The sequence below is a fragment of the Mustelus asterias genome, chromosome 11, assembly GCF_964213995.1.
Source record: "Mustelus asterias chromosome 11, sMusAst1.hap1.1, whole genome shotgun sequence".
In the NCBI taxonomy this organism is placed as follows: Eukaryota; Metazoa; Chordata; class Chondrichthyes; order Carcharhiniformes; family Triakidae; genus Mustelus; species Mustelus asterias.
In genome coordinates this window covers 42,462,067-42,480,562 of record NC_135811.1, presented here as the reverse complement: position 1 = coordinate 42,480,562, position 18,496 = coordinate 42,462,067, and the positions used below count along the sequence as shown (strand labels likewise).

The 18,496-nt window shown below is 41.9% G+C and overlaps 1 protein-coding gene across 1 annotated transcript in view; it reads left to right on the top strand.

The window, feature by feature from the left end:
* Positions 1 to 18,496, top strand: part of cfap46 (cilia and flagella associated protein 46) — a 198,419-nt gene that overhangs the window by 12,720 nt on the left and 167,203 nt on the right. Inside the window, exons 9-15 of the mRNA XM_078222910.1 lie at positions 1,614 to 1,778; positions 4,606 to 4,705; positions 7,305 to 7,403; positions 8,786 to 8,976; positions 12,606 to 12,834; positions 15,067 to 15,178; positions 16,617 to 16,743. Of these exons, the coding sequence (XP_078079036.1) occupies positions 1,614 to 1,778; positions 4,606 to 4,705; positions 7,305 to 7,403; positions 8,786 to 8,976; positions 12,606 to 12,834; positions 15,067 to 15,178; positions 16,617 to 16,743 (1,023 nt within the window). The remainder of the gene's footprint in view (positions 1 to 1,613; positions 1,779 to 4,605; positions 4,706 to 7,304; positions 7,404 to 8,785; positions 8,977 to 12,605; positions 12,835 to 15,066; positions 15,179 to 16,616; positions 16,744 to 18,496) is intronic.

The window sequence follows — 18,496 nt, the reverse complement described above, 5'->3', positions numbered from 1 at the left end:
ATGCACCTGCCGGCAGGTTTAATAGCGGGCGGGGTGGGGGAGAATTTGACAGGAGTCTAAAAATCGGTTTTACGCCAGTGTGAATTTCCCACGGGATCTTCTGCTGGTGCCCACCATGGCAGTTTGGGAATACCATTGGTGACGGGCATGAAACTGATTTTCACCCCGCTAATGCGATGCGGACGATGGTCCAATCCGGAATCTTCTCTTCACTCTTGATTCTCTGCAATGCCAGTGGGTAGACATGCTGGTCTAGATCACGTATGGAACAATGTGGCATGTAGGAGCGGGTCTTACATGAAGAATGCCTGGGGCTGTCTTCGGGTTTCAGGATGGAGGCCGACAGTGACCGTGGACCCTGGAACACCATAGCAGTGGTTGGGTGTAGCAGCTATCAGGTAGAGCTTCCAGCTTCAGTGTCATTGGAGGTCAATTTTGTAGCTTCAGAGTGTTCCTGGAAATCCTTTTTCTTTTCAGGACGTTCATCTTTTTTTGATGGTGGATCAGTGAGGTTGTGTATGCTGTCAATATGATACCCAGATATGATAGTGGGATGTTTGCAATCAAGCCTGCCTTGCCACGGAGTATGGCGCTAAACTCCCGGATGCATAATTACTGAGGTCAGGGTTGGAAGATATGGCATGGTTGCCTGTCAGCCTCGGCAGCAGGAAGCACTCCCCATCCCAGTCCTCACCATAGGACTTAGTCCCAGATGGAAGAGTTCCCAACTTGGTCTACGGGTTGGGCTATAACAATTGTTGTGTCATGGTGAACATGGGAGTGGGGGGGTCCCTGAAGAGAGCATTGGGTAGGGGATACCTGAAACAAGAGGTTTATACCAGTGAGTGCAATTATGGAGATCTGATAGCAGGAAGATTAACTGGTTAGTTTGATGGGTGGAGGGTGGTGTGGAGGGGCTGCCACTCACTTGTTCCTCCTGGCCTATAAGCAGCGTAGGAAAGACATTTATCTCTTTAATTCAGTTAATGTGCCTCATTTGAGTTGTTGGGTTTCCCCTGAGCTGGCAAACCTGACCTGTTTATGTTATACCTGTATAATGTCCTGATTATGTTAGGGGTTGTGGGTTTTAAACAAAAAGAAAAGATGTGTTTTGCACACATATTTTCAAACTAACAACAAGGTTAATTCTAAGTCCTCTGGCCTGTACAGAGTACAAACCGAAACAAAAACAGTAGCCTGTGCAACACCCTAATGACATTGCCATCAAATCATGATGCTAACTGAAAGCACTCTGTGTGCTGTTGTCAGACCTGTAAATAAAGGGATTTTGGTGAAGGGACTTCTGCATCCGAGGACTTATTACACTAAGTTTTAAAACAAAATTCTGCACTCTATTAAGAAAATGTGAAATAAGCACTTCTGGATGCTAGAATTCATTTAATGAGTTATATTTTGCTTGATTTTCTGTTCACATCCAATCAAAGTTGTTGTCACCTTAAAATATTGTATAAGGCACACATTTCACCAGACAATTACAAAACTTGAAATGTGTTCAAATTTTATGGTCACATGAAAAAGAAAGAGTTGCAAACTTTGAAGCCACCTCATTAATTGGTAAACAAATATCTAAGACCGAAATTTTGACTTTTCAGTCAGTTGGAAGCCAGCGAGACGCCAAGGGACCTCTCCATTCAGTTAAATAAGATATATCAGCTTTTATCATCGAATAAAATGAAAACCTCAACAGCAGGCTTAGAACCGACGGCAACTGGACAACACTTCTCAACAGAGACTGCCCAGCTGTCTGAGGAGGAAAGGTAGGGATGGTAAATAAATGAAATCCAGTAATTTTTTCCACCACTCTTTTAAAAAAAAGTCTTGTTATTCCCTAATAATTCAGTACATTGTGTGACAGTCCGTGCAGAACCATGGGGGGAGTCTTACAAAAAATGGCAGAGTGTTGTTTCTGGTGAGAAATCTGACGTGTTTCTCTCCGGATCTTATGACACTCTACTTGAAAGTATCAAAGGGGTGTGTTTCACGCCGTCATGCAGGGGGAGCCGGCGGGAGGGGATGGGGAGGGAGGGGGTGGCCTCAATGTGCTGGCAAAACTAGGCTGCATTAAGATCGGGACACCATCTTTAAAGGGTGCCCCGATCATAACATCCCCACTTTGGACCTTGTAACTGAAGGAAGGTCGTTGATGACGCAGCTTACACATTCATGCAACAATGTCATAAAGCTGAGATGACTTGCCTCCAAGAATCAGCCATCTTCCTTTCTGGTAGTTATAATCCAACGAGTGGAGATTTCACCTCTCCCATTGACTTGTGTTTTGCTCGGGCCTCTCGATGCCACTTCTGTGAAATGCTGTTTTAAAGTCAAGGGTAGTAACTTTCACCTTGCCTCGGTAATTCAGCTCTTTTATTCATACTTGTGCCTATAACAAGTCTCATAGTTGGATGATAAAGGGTGGCAGATTTACAAAAGAGATGAGAAGAAATTACTTCTCTCAAATGGTAGTGAGTCCGTGAAATGGACTCCCCAGAGCATGATGGATGCTGGGACATTGAGTAAATTTAAGGAAGAGATGGACAGATTTTTAATTCGTAATGGGTTTGAAGGGCTATGGTGAAGGAAGGAAAGTGGAGTTGAGACCGAGGTGAGATCAGCCATGAGAGTAGTAAATGGCGGAACAGGTTGGAGGGGCTAAACTGCCTACTCCTGCTTCTAGTTCTTAAAGAGTTAACTCTAATAGTTTGTGAGGTCATAGAAAGTAGTGACATATGACTCACAAGTTGAGAATCTAGTGTTCTTTTCATTGTAAATGTGTTAAAATATAGAATATCTTCAGCTGGCAGTCTTTGGGTGTTATTAAAGCTACGTAATAATGCAATAAACTTAATAACACAATACTCACTTCTTTCGTTATCCCCAGTCGCTGCTTTAGGCAAAATGCATCTCCCCTTTAAAAGGAGCAGGGTGGTTTTAACTAATGCAGCCTGCTTTTAAGTAGCACTAACCTTCCAAGACTTTGTGCTCCTGCTAAGGTGCGCAGCCACTCAACATCATAATACTATCCTTTCAATGAACAAACATGAAGGGACAGATTCTCCGACTTTGCCCGCAGTTGGGATTCTCTGGTCTCGCCGCAGTGACCTGGCTGAGCACCAAATTCTCCGTTCTCGCTGGCAACTGTGGCGGGGCATGAATGGCCAGAGAATTCCGGCCAAAGTGTCTGCATCATGCGCCCCAATCCCCATGCCCATATGTGGGGTTACTGAATTTTGCCCTGATCAAATCCAAACCCTGAATTTTCACCAAAGCTGAGGCCTTTCATTAAACTCTTTTAATTAAGTGTCAATGTCAAGAGATACAAAATAAAATTTGAGTGATCGACATGATTCAATGTTCCGACACGTATGTCTGATTTTAAAAAAAAACTTGTTAAATTCTTGTTTAGGACATTAAAGTTTGAAATTTGAAAGTGTTCATAAGGTATTTTGAGAAATCTGTGGGAATAGTTGTGAAAATGACAGTGATGCCCGGTGGCATCAGTTTCCAAAAGAAACACACTCCTTGGAAGTCATGCTGCCGGGATTGGAAAATGTATCCCTACGGAAAGATTGGATAAGCTACAGTTATATTTCTTTGAACAGAGGAGACTGAAGGGTAACTTAATTGAAGTGTATAAAATTATGAGGTGGCTATACAGAGTAAATAGAAACAAGTAAATAACCCCTATTAACCTTAGCAGGGAGGTAAATAAAAAACCATGGGCATAGGTTCGAAGCAGTGGGTGGAAATTTTAGAGGGGAGATGAGGAAACATAGAATAGAATCCCCACAGTGCAGAAGCAGGCCATTCGGCCCATCGAGTCTGCACTGACTCATCTTACCAAGAGCCAAACCCTGTAACCCCACTTTTTTACCCTGCTCATCCCCCCCAACCTTCATATCTTGGGACAGTAAGGGGCAACTTAGCATGGCCAATCAACCTAACCTGCACATTGTTAGAGTGTGGAAGGAAGCCAGAGCACCTGGAGGAAACGCAACACAGATACAGGGAGAATGTGTAAACTCCACACCATTATCCGAGGCTGGAATTGAACCCAGATCCCTGGCGCTGTGAGGCAGCAATGCCATCGTGGCACCCCATTTTTCACCTAGAGGATGGCAGTAACTTGGAATTCATCACATTTTAAAACTGCTGAGATGTCTATTTGAAAAGTTGCGACCAGCAGGACTCCAGACCCAGTGTTGGAAGGTGGCATTAGGCTGGATCGCTCTGTGTTTACTGGCATGGGCCAAAGGTTTCCTTCTATGTCATAAATATTCTGTGGATTTTCTCTGATTTCAAGGGAAGTAAGACATGGCGATGTCAGGTTTTTTGCGAAATTTGGTGAATGTTGATTCTCTTATTGGTTAACTGGACTTCTTGCTTGACGTTAATACACTGCCATCAATGTTAATAAACTGATATGCATGCCATGTTTGAGTTATAATATTTTATTCCCTGCATACTACATTGCTTTCAAATTTACTGGAGGAGATCAGAATGCCATGTGGTATTTATTTTGGTATAATCTATGTGTCAAGGACTGTATTACTAGCACTTCTTTCAACTCGCTCTAACTGTGTCTAGGCTTTCTTTGCTGTTGGAATTAACTCATCTCGCATTAGAGGTGAAGGATTGTGAGGTAGCATCAAATTGCGTTAATGATCTCCTACATGCTGAGCGAAAAGTAAGTAGCAATAATCATATATTTATATTATTCATAGCATAACACAAAGATTATGCACATAACAGAAATCATTTTTGAATATATGTTATATGAACACAGACGTGGCACGTTCCATATTTCCATCATGATTATGCATTTTAAAAAATTCATTCATGGGATGTCGGCATTGGTGACAAGGTCAACATTTGCCCTGGTGAAAGTGGTAGTGAGGTGACTTCTTGAACCGTTATAGATATACCCAAAGGATGGTGTGTGACTTGGAGTGGAACTTGCAGGTGGTGGTGTTTCATAAATCTACTTCCCTCATCCTTCTAGGTGGTAGAGTTTGTGGGTTTGGAAGGTGCACCCAGAAAGGGTGTGAAGCGAATTTAAACATTAAAAGTTTATTTTAAAGGTTTATTTATTTATTAGTCACAAGTAAGATTACATTAATACTGCAATGAAGTTACTGTGAAATTCCCCGAGTCGCCACACTCCGATGCCTGTTCGGGTCAAATCACCTAACCAGCACGTCTTTCAGACTGTGGGAGGAAAATGGAGCATCCGGAGGAAACCCACACAGACACGGGGAGAACGTGCAAACTTCACACAGGCAGTGACCCAAGCCAGGAATTGAACCTGGGACCTTGGCACTGTGAGGCAGCAGTGCTAACCACTGTGCCACCCCTCTAGGGTTGTTAATGACATGGTTTACACGTCATTACCAAGTCCTGGGTGCTATCGTCTGGGCTCGCTTACCTTAACAACCTCCCTGGTCAGGTTTCTCCCTGGCAAGGATCACAGCTGGTCTCCACCAGCAGAGACCAGATGTGATGGCCTCACTGGGGGAATCGGAGGCCATTGAAGCCCCCTGAGTGGTCGGGGGTTGGGCCAGGCAGTGCCCATGGAGCAGTGCCAATCTGGACCTGGGCACCTGGCATGCTGGCACTTCCCACCGGGCACCCTGGCAGTGCTGGGGCAGTGCCAAGCAGATGGGGCCTGAGTGCAGCATAGCCTGTGGGGTGGAACTATGACAGGGGGGCTAGCAATGGGAACTCTGCCTAGATAGGAGGGAACGGGAGAGCTCTGCTGGGTTTGGGCGGGGGGAAGGGAAACTCTGCAGAAGGGGTGGTGATCGGGCTGGGTGGGAAGCAAACTCTGCAGGAGGGGGCAATAGGGGTGGGAGGGAGGGGAATTCTGCAGAAGGGGTAGCGATCAGGGTGGGAGTGAGGGAGGGAACTCTGCCAGGGGAGAGGGATTGGCAAGGAAGGGGGGGTGGTTCTGATGTGGATGGAAGGGATGGGTGGCGGAAATTCTCTCAGTGCACTGGGAGATCAGGGTACCTGTGCAATGGCACCCCTAGAGCTCAACAGCCAGCTTCCGTGGATTAATGTTGAAGGCGCCATAGAAAGCATCCTCTCTGGATGTATCACAGCTTGGTGTGGCTCCTGGTCTGTCCAGGACCACAAGAAACTACAAAGGGTTGTGAACACAGCCTAGTCCATCACTCAAACCAGCCTCCCATCCACTGACTCCGTCTACTCTTCCCGCTGTATCAGAAAAGCAGCCAGCATAGTCAAGAACCCCACACACCCCAGACATACTCTCTTCCACCTTCTGCCGTCGGGAAAAAGATACAAAAGCCTGAGAACTACTCAAGAACAGCTTCTTCCCTGCTGACATCAGACTTTTGAATGGACCTACCTTATATTAATCTTTCTCTACACCCAATCTGTGACTGTAACAAGATAATATTCTGCACCCTTCCTTTCCTTCTCCCCTATGGAATCTATGAATGGTATGTTTTGCCTGTATTGCATGAAAGAAACCAAAACTTTTCACTGCATCCCAATACATGTGAGAATAATAAATCAAATGAAAGCAAAATAAATCTAGAAGTCATATCTGTAGCTGCAGAAATGCCTATCTCTTCATTTAACAATTGAACACTCTAACAATATTGCTTTCCTGACTTCCTTCCTTCCCTTCTGCACTTGTGATACTTGGTTTTAGCCCTGGCTATAATCCCCTGAGGGAACATCACCCTTGCCAGTATAGTACAATATAGTATAGTACAGTATAGAATAGTGGTTAAAGAGACAATTAAGGGATCAAGTGCACTCGTGTCTGGTTCTGCTTGACTGAAGGGTGGTCACTAATTCCCTCTTTTCCCGCACCCCCTTCAGCTGCAAGATGATCACCTGCAGTTTAAGTAAGCTCAGATTTCTTCAGCTTTAGTAATGTGAGCAAGTCATCGAAAACGCCATGTGTGTTGTTTTCTTCCCTCTTTTTTTTCTCCCTCATGTTCCTCAGAATTATTTTTGATTAACTTATTCTTTGGAAGGATTTCCTGCACTGATAATGAAATCCACATTTAGAATTTGGAATCTTACTTTGCAAAGTGAATAACTTACATATTGGGACAGTTGGTTAAGCATTTTAGTTGTTACTTCATCAAAGAATTAGGTAGTTTAAAATATGTAGTTGACATCTTTGTTAAAATCGGGGGTCAAAAGAATCTCAGACAACAAATTTCCTGTTAATTATTAATTTTACGCAGCCTAATTTCAATTTAGCAGTGTGATGCATGGTTGTTATTAATTTGCATTTAAATCTGCAGGATAAAGCAACTACAATGGAAATTGAGTGTGTGGACTCGGAACTCACAATAGTGAAACTTGGAGATGAGTCAGAGAAATGCACCAAAGGCTTTGTAAAGGTATTGTTGCCTACTTCAGTTTTCCAATTCAATTTTCTTTTATTCAAACTAGTTTAAATCTTCCCGTGTGACACTAGCAAACCTCCCGGCCAGAATATTTATGCCTTTCCAGTTTAGATGCAACCCGTCCTCCTTGTATAGGTCCCACCTGCCTCTGAAGAGACCCCAATGGCCCAGATATCTGAAACGCTCCCTCCTACACCAGCTGTTTAGCCACGTGTTGAGCTGCACTATCTTCCTATTCCTAGCCTCACTGGCACGTGACAGGGAGTAATTCTGAGATTACAACCCTAGAGGTCCTGCTTTTTAACTTTCTACCTAACTCCCTAAACTGCTGCTACAGGACCTCATCACCCTTCCTACCTATGTCAATGGTACCAATATGTACCACGACCTCTGGCTGTTCACTCTCTCCCTTCAGAATGCTTTCTGCCCTTTCAGAGATAGAGAAAAAGGGGGTTAAAGTTGAAAAAACTTTACTGTTGCCCAGCGACAGTGATCTAATGACACAGGCACAGAAAAAAGACTAGGGTGGGGGGGAGAGTTCAGTGTGTGTCAGAATGAAGACAGTGATTTTCAGCTCTCTGAAAAGAAACCATCACAAGACGGGGACAGTAGTTGATTGAATTGTCAGATGTGGAACTTCGTAAAGTTATCAGTTTAGCAGAGGTGCTACTGAAAAACATGAGTTTAGAGTGGGTTTTGGGTGTCTCAGGGAAGACATTCAGGCTGGATGAACAGCCTTGAGTGAATGCTCACGAATTCACCAGAAAAAAACCCAGGCCTGTCGAGAAGCCTTTGTGTCAATGTAGTGCAAATCTTCACTGGTTTATGGGTCTGTAAAGATATTACTGAGGTAAAGGAATAGTGTGAATGTGAAGTGTCGTTTTGTGTTTGTATTGAGATCTTTCCGACTTTTTTGCCTGTGTAATTCAGTCCATTTTTAAAAAAATTGTTTAATAAATATTTTATTCTTTGTTTAAAAGTTCATCAGTAGACTCCTGTGAATTTGTTCAGTAATTTTCCTCCAAAAAAATAGTTAGGATCTATCAAGTCAGGTTTCATTCTGGTTCTGAATTGTCCAATATTAACATTAGCTGGGATCATAACAATAGTAGAAATATTTCTGGAATGTTAATTATTCGTTGGAATGTTTGCTAACCTTTGGTGTTTGAACATGCATTAAACACTGCTCGCTCACCTAAATACAGTTACAGTCAGATTCTCTGTTAAGTGAGTAATGAAACAGTTATTTATATTTGGGTTCACAGATGTAAATTGAATTCCTTCATGTTCATGTGGAAACTTAGAGTAAAACTTAGATGTATAATTTTGCAATGAATTTTGTCGATAATCTGTTTTTGTCATTTGCCATTCTGTAGCGTTGCTTGAGAGTAGTTAAGCGAATGGATGAAGTTCTACAGAATGCCATACGTATGGGGAATTGGGATCTAGTTCAGGTTGTGTGCATAACTCAGTGGAAACTCTGTCTTCCTTTGCTTCAACCTAATTTGCGCAAGAACGTGTTGAAACAACTGACCAACATGGCAACAATTCTCAGTGATCTTGACAGGTAACTGCAAGTTGAAACCATTTCTCTTTTTTTTAAATCAGTATCAAGTGCTCCCTAAGCAGGTGCAGTGGGTACACTGCTGTACAGTGATGAGAAGAGTGGACAGAAATGAAATTATTGAGGAATCCATGCTGCATGTGCTACCGACATTTACATTTGACAGTAACGGAGGCCAACAGTTGGGAGTGGGTGGGGATTGGGAGCAGGGGTGGGGGGAAGCAATTGAGGATAGAGGTGAAAGTTTGGGTTGGATTTTCAGCCCCTGCCCTAGGACCAGGAATGAAGGCTGGCATTTAAGCCAGTTCTCTTGTTCCATCATGTCCCCAGGCCATTTTCCCAAAGGTGGGGTGACAGGGCAGCAGCTGCATATTAATGGAGACTGATTAACATTTCCTACTTGGCCTCCAGGTTCTCGCAAGTGGTAGCAACCAGCTTAGTTGCTTGAAGGCAACTTGCTTCGTTGTTTGAAGGCTGGTGGCAGACCATGGGGCAGGGAGTGGCAGTCATTGCGCCAGACAAGCTTAGAGAGCCTTCCATGCCTACCTGGGTGTTGCAGTAGCTGCGGGCCATCCTGTAGAGTGGTTCCCACCAAACCCCACAGAGGCCTGGTTGTAAAAGAAATTAATAAACAGTCCCTTGTTTCCACTGTAACATGTAAACTGTGGAGGAAACTCCACCTCCATTCACCAATTCACCATCACCATTCAGCAATTCACTAAAGATCCTTAGACAGCACCTTCCAAACCCATGACCACTTCAATCTCGAAGGACAAGGGCAGTGGATAAATTGAACACCACCACCTGCAAGTTCCCCCCCAAGCCACTTACCATCCTGACTTGGAAATATATTGCTGTTCTTTCGCAGTCGCTGGGTCAAAATCCTGGAATTTCCTCCCTAACGGCATTGTGGGTCAACCCACAGCACATGGACTACAGCAATTCTAGAAGGCGGTTTCTTGGTTTCCCTTGTATTGAAGAGTTTGAATATCATTAGATCTATTTCAATGATATTTCAATGCCAAGTTCACATTATCTAAAGTGTGAATTTGGGGTAATGTAAAAGATGGTTCAGAATTTCCTGTGACGATGGATTGATAATGCATGCAGATCTTGCCATTATGTGACACACAGTGGGTGACTGTGCGAAGTTTGCACGTTCTACCCGTGTCTGCGTGGGTTTCCTCCGGGAGCTCCAGTTTCCTCCCACAGTCCAAAGATATGCAGGTTAGGTGGATTAGCCATGCTAAATTGCCCCAAGATGTCTAGATTAGGAGAATTAGTGGTGTAAAGGCACAGAGTTATGGGGATAGGGTGGGGTGGGTCTGGGTAAGCCGCGCTGTTGGAGAGTTGGTGCAGACTTGATGGGTTGAGTGGCCGCCCTCTGCACTGTAGTGATTCTATGTTTGTGGTGGACTCACCTTTGCAAGCTTACTATAATAATTCCTAGATTTGTAATTAAGTGCACGACAGTGAGTCTCACAGCAAATCAAAAATGGTGCAACCAGATAAGTTAACGGGAGCTCCACCTTTTACTTCATCTATAACATCTTTAGAGTTGAGGATTTTCATCACAGGCTGATCTAAAATCATTTTAATCTGTTTCTAACGAAAACAAATATGAAATGAAGCTTGTAAAAATTGAGTGAAATTGTACTACTTTTATGATCTTTACTAAACATGTGAAAAGCTAAACTTCAAAAGAGTATAAGAATTATCTACACAAAATCTGTTCATTTAGAACTGTCCATGTTCTGTCCTCCAAGAACAATTTTGTTTATGGCCAATTTATAAAAGTTTCTGTAGCACCTCCTTTTGTTGAGTAACAGTGTTTATATCAACCAGTTTATTTACTGATTACTTTAATCATGGAGAATATTGTGCTAAATCTGCAGAAAACATGTTACCTGTAATTATCTTTTAACCTTGCCTGTTAAAAATAGTTGAGGTGCAATGAAATTTCACAACCCTAGTAAGTTTAAAGCACTGAATGGTAATTGGTGTAGTCCAATACGAATAGGTTGTTGCAAGTTGCTTTTTACTTATACTTCCATGCATGGTTGCAGTTATTATGTCCAACAGAATGGCCTGACTCATCTCTGCAATTCATTCGTGTGTTACAGCTCCAGGAGAATCCTTCTTCCCAATAAACTTTGCAGAAATCATTACTTGAGATAGCCTCTTTGGTTGCTGCTAGAACTGTAGGAAATTGTTGAGTGGGATTCAGAGCACAATAGCTTTTTACCTGACTTACCTGGCATAAGGAGCAAGTGTTAACGGTTTAGAATCCATAAAATGCAGAAAGAGGCCATTCGGCCCATGAAGTCGGCACTGACTTTCTGAAAAAGAATCCCACCAGGTCCTCCCTGTCCCCATAATTCCACACATTTACCATGGCTAATCCACCGACTCATCTTTGGACTGTGAGAGGAAGCTGGAGCATCAGGAAGAAAGCTACACAGATATGAGGAGTATGTGCAAATTCTACATAGACAGTCACCCAAGGCTGGAATAGAACCTGGGTCTCTGGCGCTGTGAGGCAGCAGTGCTAACCACTGTGCCACCACACCACTTAACTAACAATGCCCTTACTTCGTCCCACAACCCTGCCTACTTTACTTGAAATGTTACAAAGCAAGATGCATTTTAAATGCATTCCTTAAACCATAGCACAATAATAAAATGATGAATAATGTTCTAGGGTAATGAATTCTCTACAATTCTTCAAGTAGATAGCAGAATTAGTTTCCTGCAGTTTTACCTGAGAAATAGTAAATGGAAGTGCTGATGGATCCCTTCAATCCATCAAGCATGTCACTGCTAAATCCCAAAGGTCCAGCCATCTCCATTGTTTTACATTTTAAGTGACAGCGAGTACAAAAGTAATATTAGTTCAAGACATTTGCCATTGATTTTAGTGGTAGGCAAATTCTTAACTTCTTAACTTAATGCTTAACACTTGACTATTTTGGCAAGCAGAGCAGTAAAAGGTCTCAGAAAATAATGTTAAAATCATTTAATTTACAGGATGATTTTCTCGTTTTTGATGGAACCATTAAATAGGCGTTACGATGTAGAAGCTTTATTACAAACCGTTAAATAGGCATCACGATATCGATGCTTTATTACAAACTGTTAAATAGGCATTTCGATATCGATGCTTTATTACAAACTATTAAATAGGCGTTACGATATAGATGCTTTATTACAAACTGTTAAATAGGCATTGCAATATCGATGCTTTATTACAAGCTGTTAAATAGGCGTTACGATATAGATGCTTCATTGCAAACTTAAGTGGCTTTACGATATAGATGCTTTATTACAATGCTGCAAACTTCCAGATCATAATTACTGATGTTATTATTTTTCAGACTTATAGTGAGAGCTATTAATTTATTTGCATAAGATAGTAAAAGTTAATTTTCATTAAAATATTTTCTGACTGTAGTTTGCATGTGACTGCTTTATTTGTTGAATTTTACTGCCAAATGCACAGTAGTGAACAACAATGTTATAAAAAAATTCTGTGCTTCTGTCATTTGGTAGTAGAAAATTCCCAATTAAAAAAAATGTCTCTTTTGTTACGTTATGTTCATTTTATAAACTCGTTTCTTGTTGAATTATTTTAGTTCGTTGATTCAGCTGCGCTGCCAAGTTCACATTGAAATAGCTCAGATTGAAAAAGATGAGGAACGGATAGAGGTTGCCATGGACCATCTTAAAAAAGCTCTTGCTCTGGACGCTAAAGGACCGTACGAAAAATATATTCACGAAGAACTGCACCGTCTGCAAATGTACGCGGCAATTTATGAATCTCCTAAACATCCGGAGGATCAAGCAATCAGGAAGATTGAACAGGTAAAATGCAGAGAGATTTTGAAAAATGTACTGAGAATATCGTACAGAGAAAACATTTTTCATTAGAAATAGAGAGACCAAAATTATTGTGTTTTACTAAATGTTGCATCCTCAATAGAGTTTCAAACTACAGGCATTAATAAATCTCTATTACAAGTAATTATGTTACTATCAGACAGATTCAAATAGATCAGAAGGCCATAATAGAACCATTATTCGGTATTTTAAACTCACTGTCTAGAGTTGGACAGGGAAGGGATTTTTTTGGATGGTAACATTTGGGTGGTAGAAGGCCACTGCTGGGAACCTGAAAGAACAGCCCCTGTTATTAAGGCAAACGTTAAGGCAAACGGAGGACTTCGAAGGAATGGGCAGTCCTGTTCCTAGCCCTTAAGGCAAACAAAATCTTAACCAACCTTTTGGCTCCTCTTGTTGCCCTTCAGATGAAACTGCACTCTCTAGAATGTATCACAACAGTCCATGTCACATGACAGCAGGCTGAGAAGTTACGAGGCACCGAAAATATAAAATTTTAGGCAGTTAAAGTCGTCATATAAGGATTCTGACCTAAAGCTATTGCTTCAACTGAAGGCTTTTTATGTAACAAAAGGGGACAAATGTGTTTTTATTGGGGCTGAATGGGAATTGGTGTTATGGATGAATGACTGGATGGGAGGTGAGAGGTTGGAGATGGAGAGTAAGAGTTAAATTCAGTGTGCTATGATTGATGGGATGTGACAAATGGTGACCCCCCCCCCAGGGCTCTTACTGGGACGTCAGCTTTTTAGCCACTTACATAAATGAATTGGTTGAAGGACAAGATAGTTGGTTGCAGGAACTCAGCAAGGCTCCTGCCAAACCCATGACTACTACCATCTAGAAGGACAAGGGCAGCAGATACATGGGAACACCACCACCTGCAAGTTCCCCTATAAGCCACTCAGCATCCTGACTTGGAAATATATCATCGTTCCTCCACTGTTGCTGGGTCAAAATTCTGGAACTCCCTCCCTAACAGCACTGTGGGTGCACCTACCCCACAGGGACTGCAGTGGTTCAAGAAAGCAATTCATCACCACCTTCTCAAGGGCAAATAAGGAATGGGCAATAAATGTTAGTCTAGCTAGCGATGCCCACATCACATGAATGAATTTTAAAAATTGTCATGAAGTCGGAAGTCAGAGTAAGTAACTTGAAAATTGCAGTTTGAGTCAGTTAACCACAACTGAATAACTGCAGGATATTGGATGGCATTTGACAATTGTAAAAAAAGATCTTTCAAGTACAGCACTGTGCTAACTACAGCTTCAGCAAGAACTAAAGATCCACTGTCTGAGGAAAGAAGATATATCTAGCATAAATCAAGCAAATAATTGAGAAAAAGAAGAATGTTTCTGTGAAAGCAAGAAGGAAGAATAGTCAAACAAATGAAGTTACTGGAAGCAATTTTCCGACCTCACCTGCAGCTGGGATTCTCCAGTCCCCCTGCAGCGAATGGAGATTTGGCTGAGCGGCAAATTCTCCATTCTCGCTGGCAGCGTCGGTGGGCTGTGAATGGCCGGAGAATTCCAATCTTTGTGTGTTAATCATACGCTACAAAACTAAAATGGATGGCAAATAAATAAAAAGAAAATGAGGATGTTAATACAAACAAGGGTACTTGTATTTTAAGCAAGTTTGTAAAATGGTAGCTCCATAATATTGTATATAAACCAGATCAAATCTGTGGCCGGAATTTTCCAGCCGTTCATGCGGGCGGGATTCTCTGGTCCCGCTGCAGTGAATGGAGATTCGGCTGAGTCCCAAACTCCCCATCCTCACTTGCAGCAGTGAATGGCCATAAAATTCCGGCCATTTGTTTAATGATCTTTGGTATAATATATCTTTTGGTGTAAATAAAATGTGTCTTCAAGTAGCATCTTGTTTCCATAAACTTATTTCCTTCTACTAATGAGTGAATCATTGGCCAGTTTCTGAACACCAAGGGAGCAAAACCAGAAAGGATCTCCACTCTATTATTAAGTTTACTTTTATGATCAATAAACCCAGCATCCGTTCTTGCTTGGTGGAGGTTGGAAAGATACATCTAAGAAATGGGAAAATAAAACCTGGTTTGCTTGTTACATAGCAAGGTTTTAAATGCAAAATATGTGTAGTATAGACACACTTGATAGTTTATTTGCTACTAAGTCATTTCACGAAATGGTGAAAGATTATTTTCTTGTGTTGAAGGCCAGAAGAAACGACAACTTACAGCACAGTCGATCTTTGCTGATTAAGGCTGGTCTGGCTCTGGCTTTTGATGCTTTCCAGCTGGTACTAGATGGTGAAAATGAGGCTAAAGGTGAGTCATTAAATTACCGTTCACTGCATAATTATAGAAAACCAGTTAGCTTAGATGGCTAAATACTGTGGATGCTGGAATCTGAAACAGGAACAGAAAATGCTGGAAAATCTCAGCAGTCTGACAGCATATGTGGAGAGAGAACAGAGCCTGGATGGGTCAGATTCGAAACATTGGCTCTATTCTCTCTCCACAGATGCTGTCAGACCTGCTGAGATTTTCCAGCATTTTCTGTTTTACTGTAGCTTAAATGGCTAGCATGTGGTTGAGAACAATGCCAACAGCCAGGGTATGATTGTTGCTCCCATCAAAGTAGACTTGGGACCTGCCTTCTTGCCCTACCCCTGAGAGTGGAAGGCAATAGCAAACCATTACACTAAAGCTGCCAGGAAAATGGCTCAGGATGAAGCATCAGCAGACAATGAGCCATGGACCTGCCTTTAGGCAGAGCACATGGAACATGATGATGATGATATAGTTATAGTGCAGGTGGCGAATCCAAGTGTCTTGATATGAACCCAGTAACAATATTTGTTTAATTTAATTAGTTAATAGAGGTTACAATGTCATGGGAAAGAAATTCAGTTTTGGCGAGGGTACAAAATGGGTCATAGAAGATAGACAACCTGCTATACATTACACTCGCTATTCCTTTCCACTGACTGCAAATTAATTATTTTCTTCCCAAGCAATCTGTCGCAGGCTTTAACTTTTTAAACCTCTCAGCAAATTAATTAATATTAATTAATTGATATTAATGCAATTATTTGCTCGAATAGCACTCCGGACATACTCTGTTCCACCTTCTTCTGTCGGGAAAAAGATACAAAAGTCCGAGAACTACTCAAGGACAGTTTCTTCCCTGCTGCCATCAGACTTTTGAATTGACCTACCATATATTAAGCTGATCTTTCTCTACATCCTATCTGTAACTGCAACATTATATTCCGTACTCTCTCCTTTCCTTCTCTCCTATGTACTCAATGAATGATATTTTTTGTCTGTATAGTGCGCAAGAAACAAAACTTTCCACTGTATCCCAATACATGTGACAATAATAAATCAAATCAAATCAAAAAGTTAATAATCCATATTGTGATGGATTGATTGAAATAGTTGAATATTTGAATGACTAATTAATTGGGTCTACCAACCAGTATTTTATTATAGTTTAAACTAATGTGAAGGTACAATTGGTATATAACTGATTGAAGATTTAGAAAATAAATGTGGTGGTTGCTTCAAGCAACTAAGATCTGCTGTCTGGACCCACGTGATAGAAGATTTAATCTGTCGTACATTGAATTAGTTTAAGTACTATGAACTGGATAATTGGCAAGGCAGTGAAAGGCACACCCAAGTACTTGAGGGAATGTGCAGTCAATACACTGAGGCTCACAAGGAATCAAGATTGATATTATGGTTTTATATTTCCTAGTATTTGTGGCCCAGGGTAATATAGGCCTCATTGGCTTTCTCGCTGCCAAAGCTCAACATTATTTAAACTCTGTACAGCAAACACGTGGACATCTGGAAAGACTTGGAAATGTAAATGATAAATTGAGGTAGGTGAAAACTAATAACTCTTGAGAACAAATTATGGGTGATAAGGGGATGTAAAGAGTATTGTTTCTCCTTGGGGAGGGGCAATACTGCGTGTTGCATTTCTTCAGCTGAGGCAATATTTGTTGAATACAATTTTGGCTGAAAGCTTATCTGAAATGTGTGATTAATCACAAAAGTTCCGTTTGAATGTGCTTATGCAATCGGCAAAACAGTTCTAAACAAAAGCATACCACTGAAAGATCTCAGATACAAGCACATGTTTTGGGTATTAGACTGTTTTTTCTGGAGGGAGTAACTGCTCTCTGCATCATGTTGATCAAAAGCTGTGATCCCAGCCAATTAAAAAAACAACACATTTTTTCTAGTCACGAGAAGGAATGAAGGTGAGTGTTTGAAGGTGACAGATCCTCATAATACTGTTCAATTTAGTCAAAACTGGATACTGCTGCCCTGCCAATGGGCTTGTTAAATCTAGCCAGTGACCTGCCCGTTACCACCACTGCCCCTGTCCCCAACTCAATTATACAAGTGGCCCAGCCTCCATTGAGCAAATTGAGACCATTAAGTGGCTAATTAAAATCCACATAAGAGCACATTCCACCATCGCCTGGATTTTATTGGTGTTGGGAGGGAGGGGAGGTGGGTGGGTGAGGGATGAAAGCTTTTCCGCTTAATGGGGCCCCTGAGTCCATTGGACGGTCCCCTCTAAGTTTTTAATACTGCCTGCCCCTGGTTGCCCAACCACCGAAGGCCTCTCAATCACAAGTCCTTCACCCACCTTCATGCTGGTTCTTGCTAGCTTGGCCCTGATGTGACCCCAAAATCCTGAATCCAGCACTGCGCACTTTTGTCCTGACCCAACATGCTAAAGAGCTGCTGGCCTTTGGCTGGTCCTGATCCAGAAGGCGGAAGTCCTACCTCTGGCCTCGCAGTGGCCAATTGGTCGGTGTTGCAAATATCTGATTTCATAACTCATGTTTTCGAAAATAACTTTTAGTTTAGGAACTGAATTTGAATGTTGATCAGTGGAAACATTTGGTGACAAATTGGTAAAGAAACCTGGGGTAATTACATTGCAAAGGATAGCCTGTGTTTCTTTAACAAGGTGAGAGTTAGAAGTGAGAAAACCTAACCAATGGATGACCCATCTCTGAGCTTTAGGAAGGGGTATGAGGGCTAAGTTATTTCTCAGCCTTTTGGGTCAGATCAAGTGTAGATTTGGCATCCTGCACTTGGTTGAAGTCATGAGGTTACACTGAGGCTTCAATTGAAGCAATTTTTTAAAGCGGCATCTAAGCCTTTTGGCTAAGATGCAAATGAGATCAAGCCTTGGAAGAGGTGTAATGCCTACTCTGATCAGTTTGGATCATGTAGATCAAGCCCAAGACAGGAAGTGTTGGACCTGTCTTGTCAGCTTGGATGTGGACTGTCTCACTTGCTGAGACTTTGAATTGGACTTTGATTGATTGAATTCGGATATTAAAAAAAACACTTATTTCAAGAAGGGATTTAAATTAGTCACCTAGTTCCCAAATCAAAGAAGCAAGAATCACCAGGCAAGCTTTTCTCTGATATCAGCCGATGTCAGATGGGAAAAGCGGGGTTGTGGCCGCTGATGGCAATAGCTGCTTTTTCTGCCACGTAGAAGGTAGGCATGTCGTATTGCTGGCAGGCGGCCTCTGATTTAATTCATTCTTGGGACATGGGTGTTGCTGGCTGGCCAGCATTTATTGCCCATCCCTAGTTGCCCTT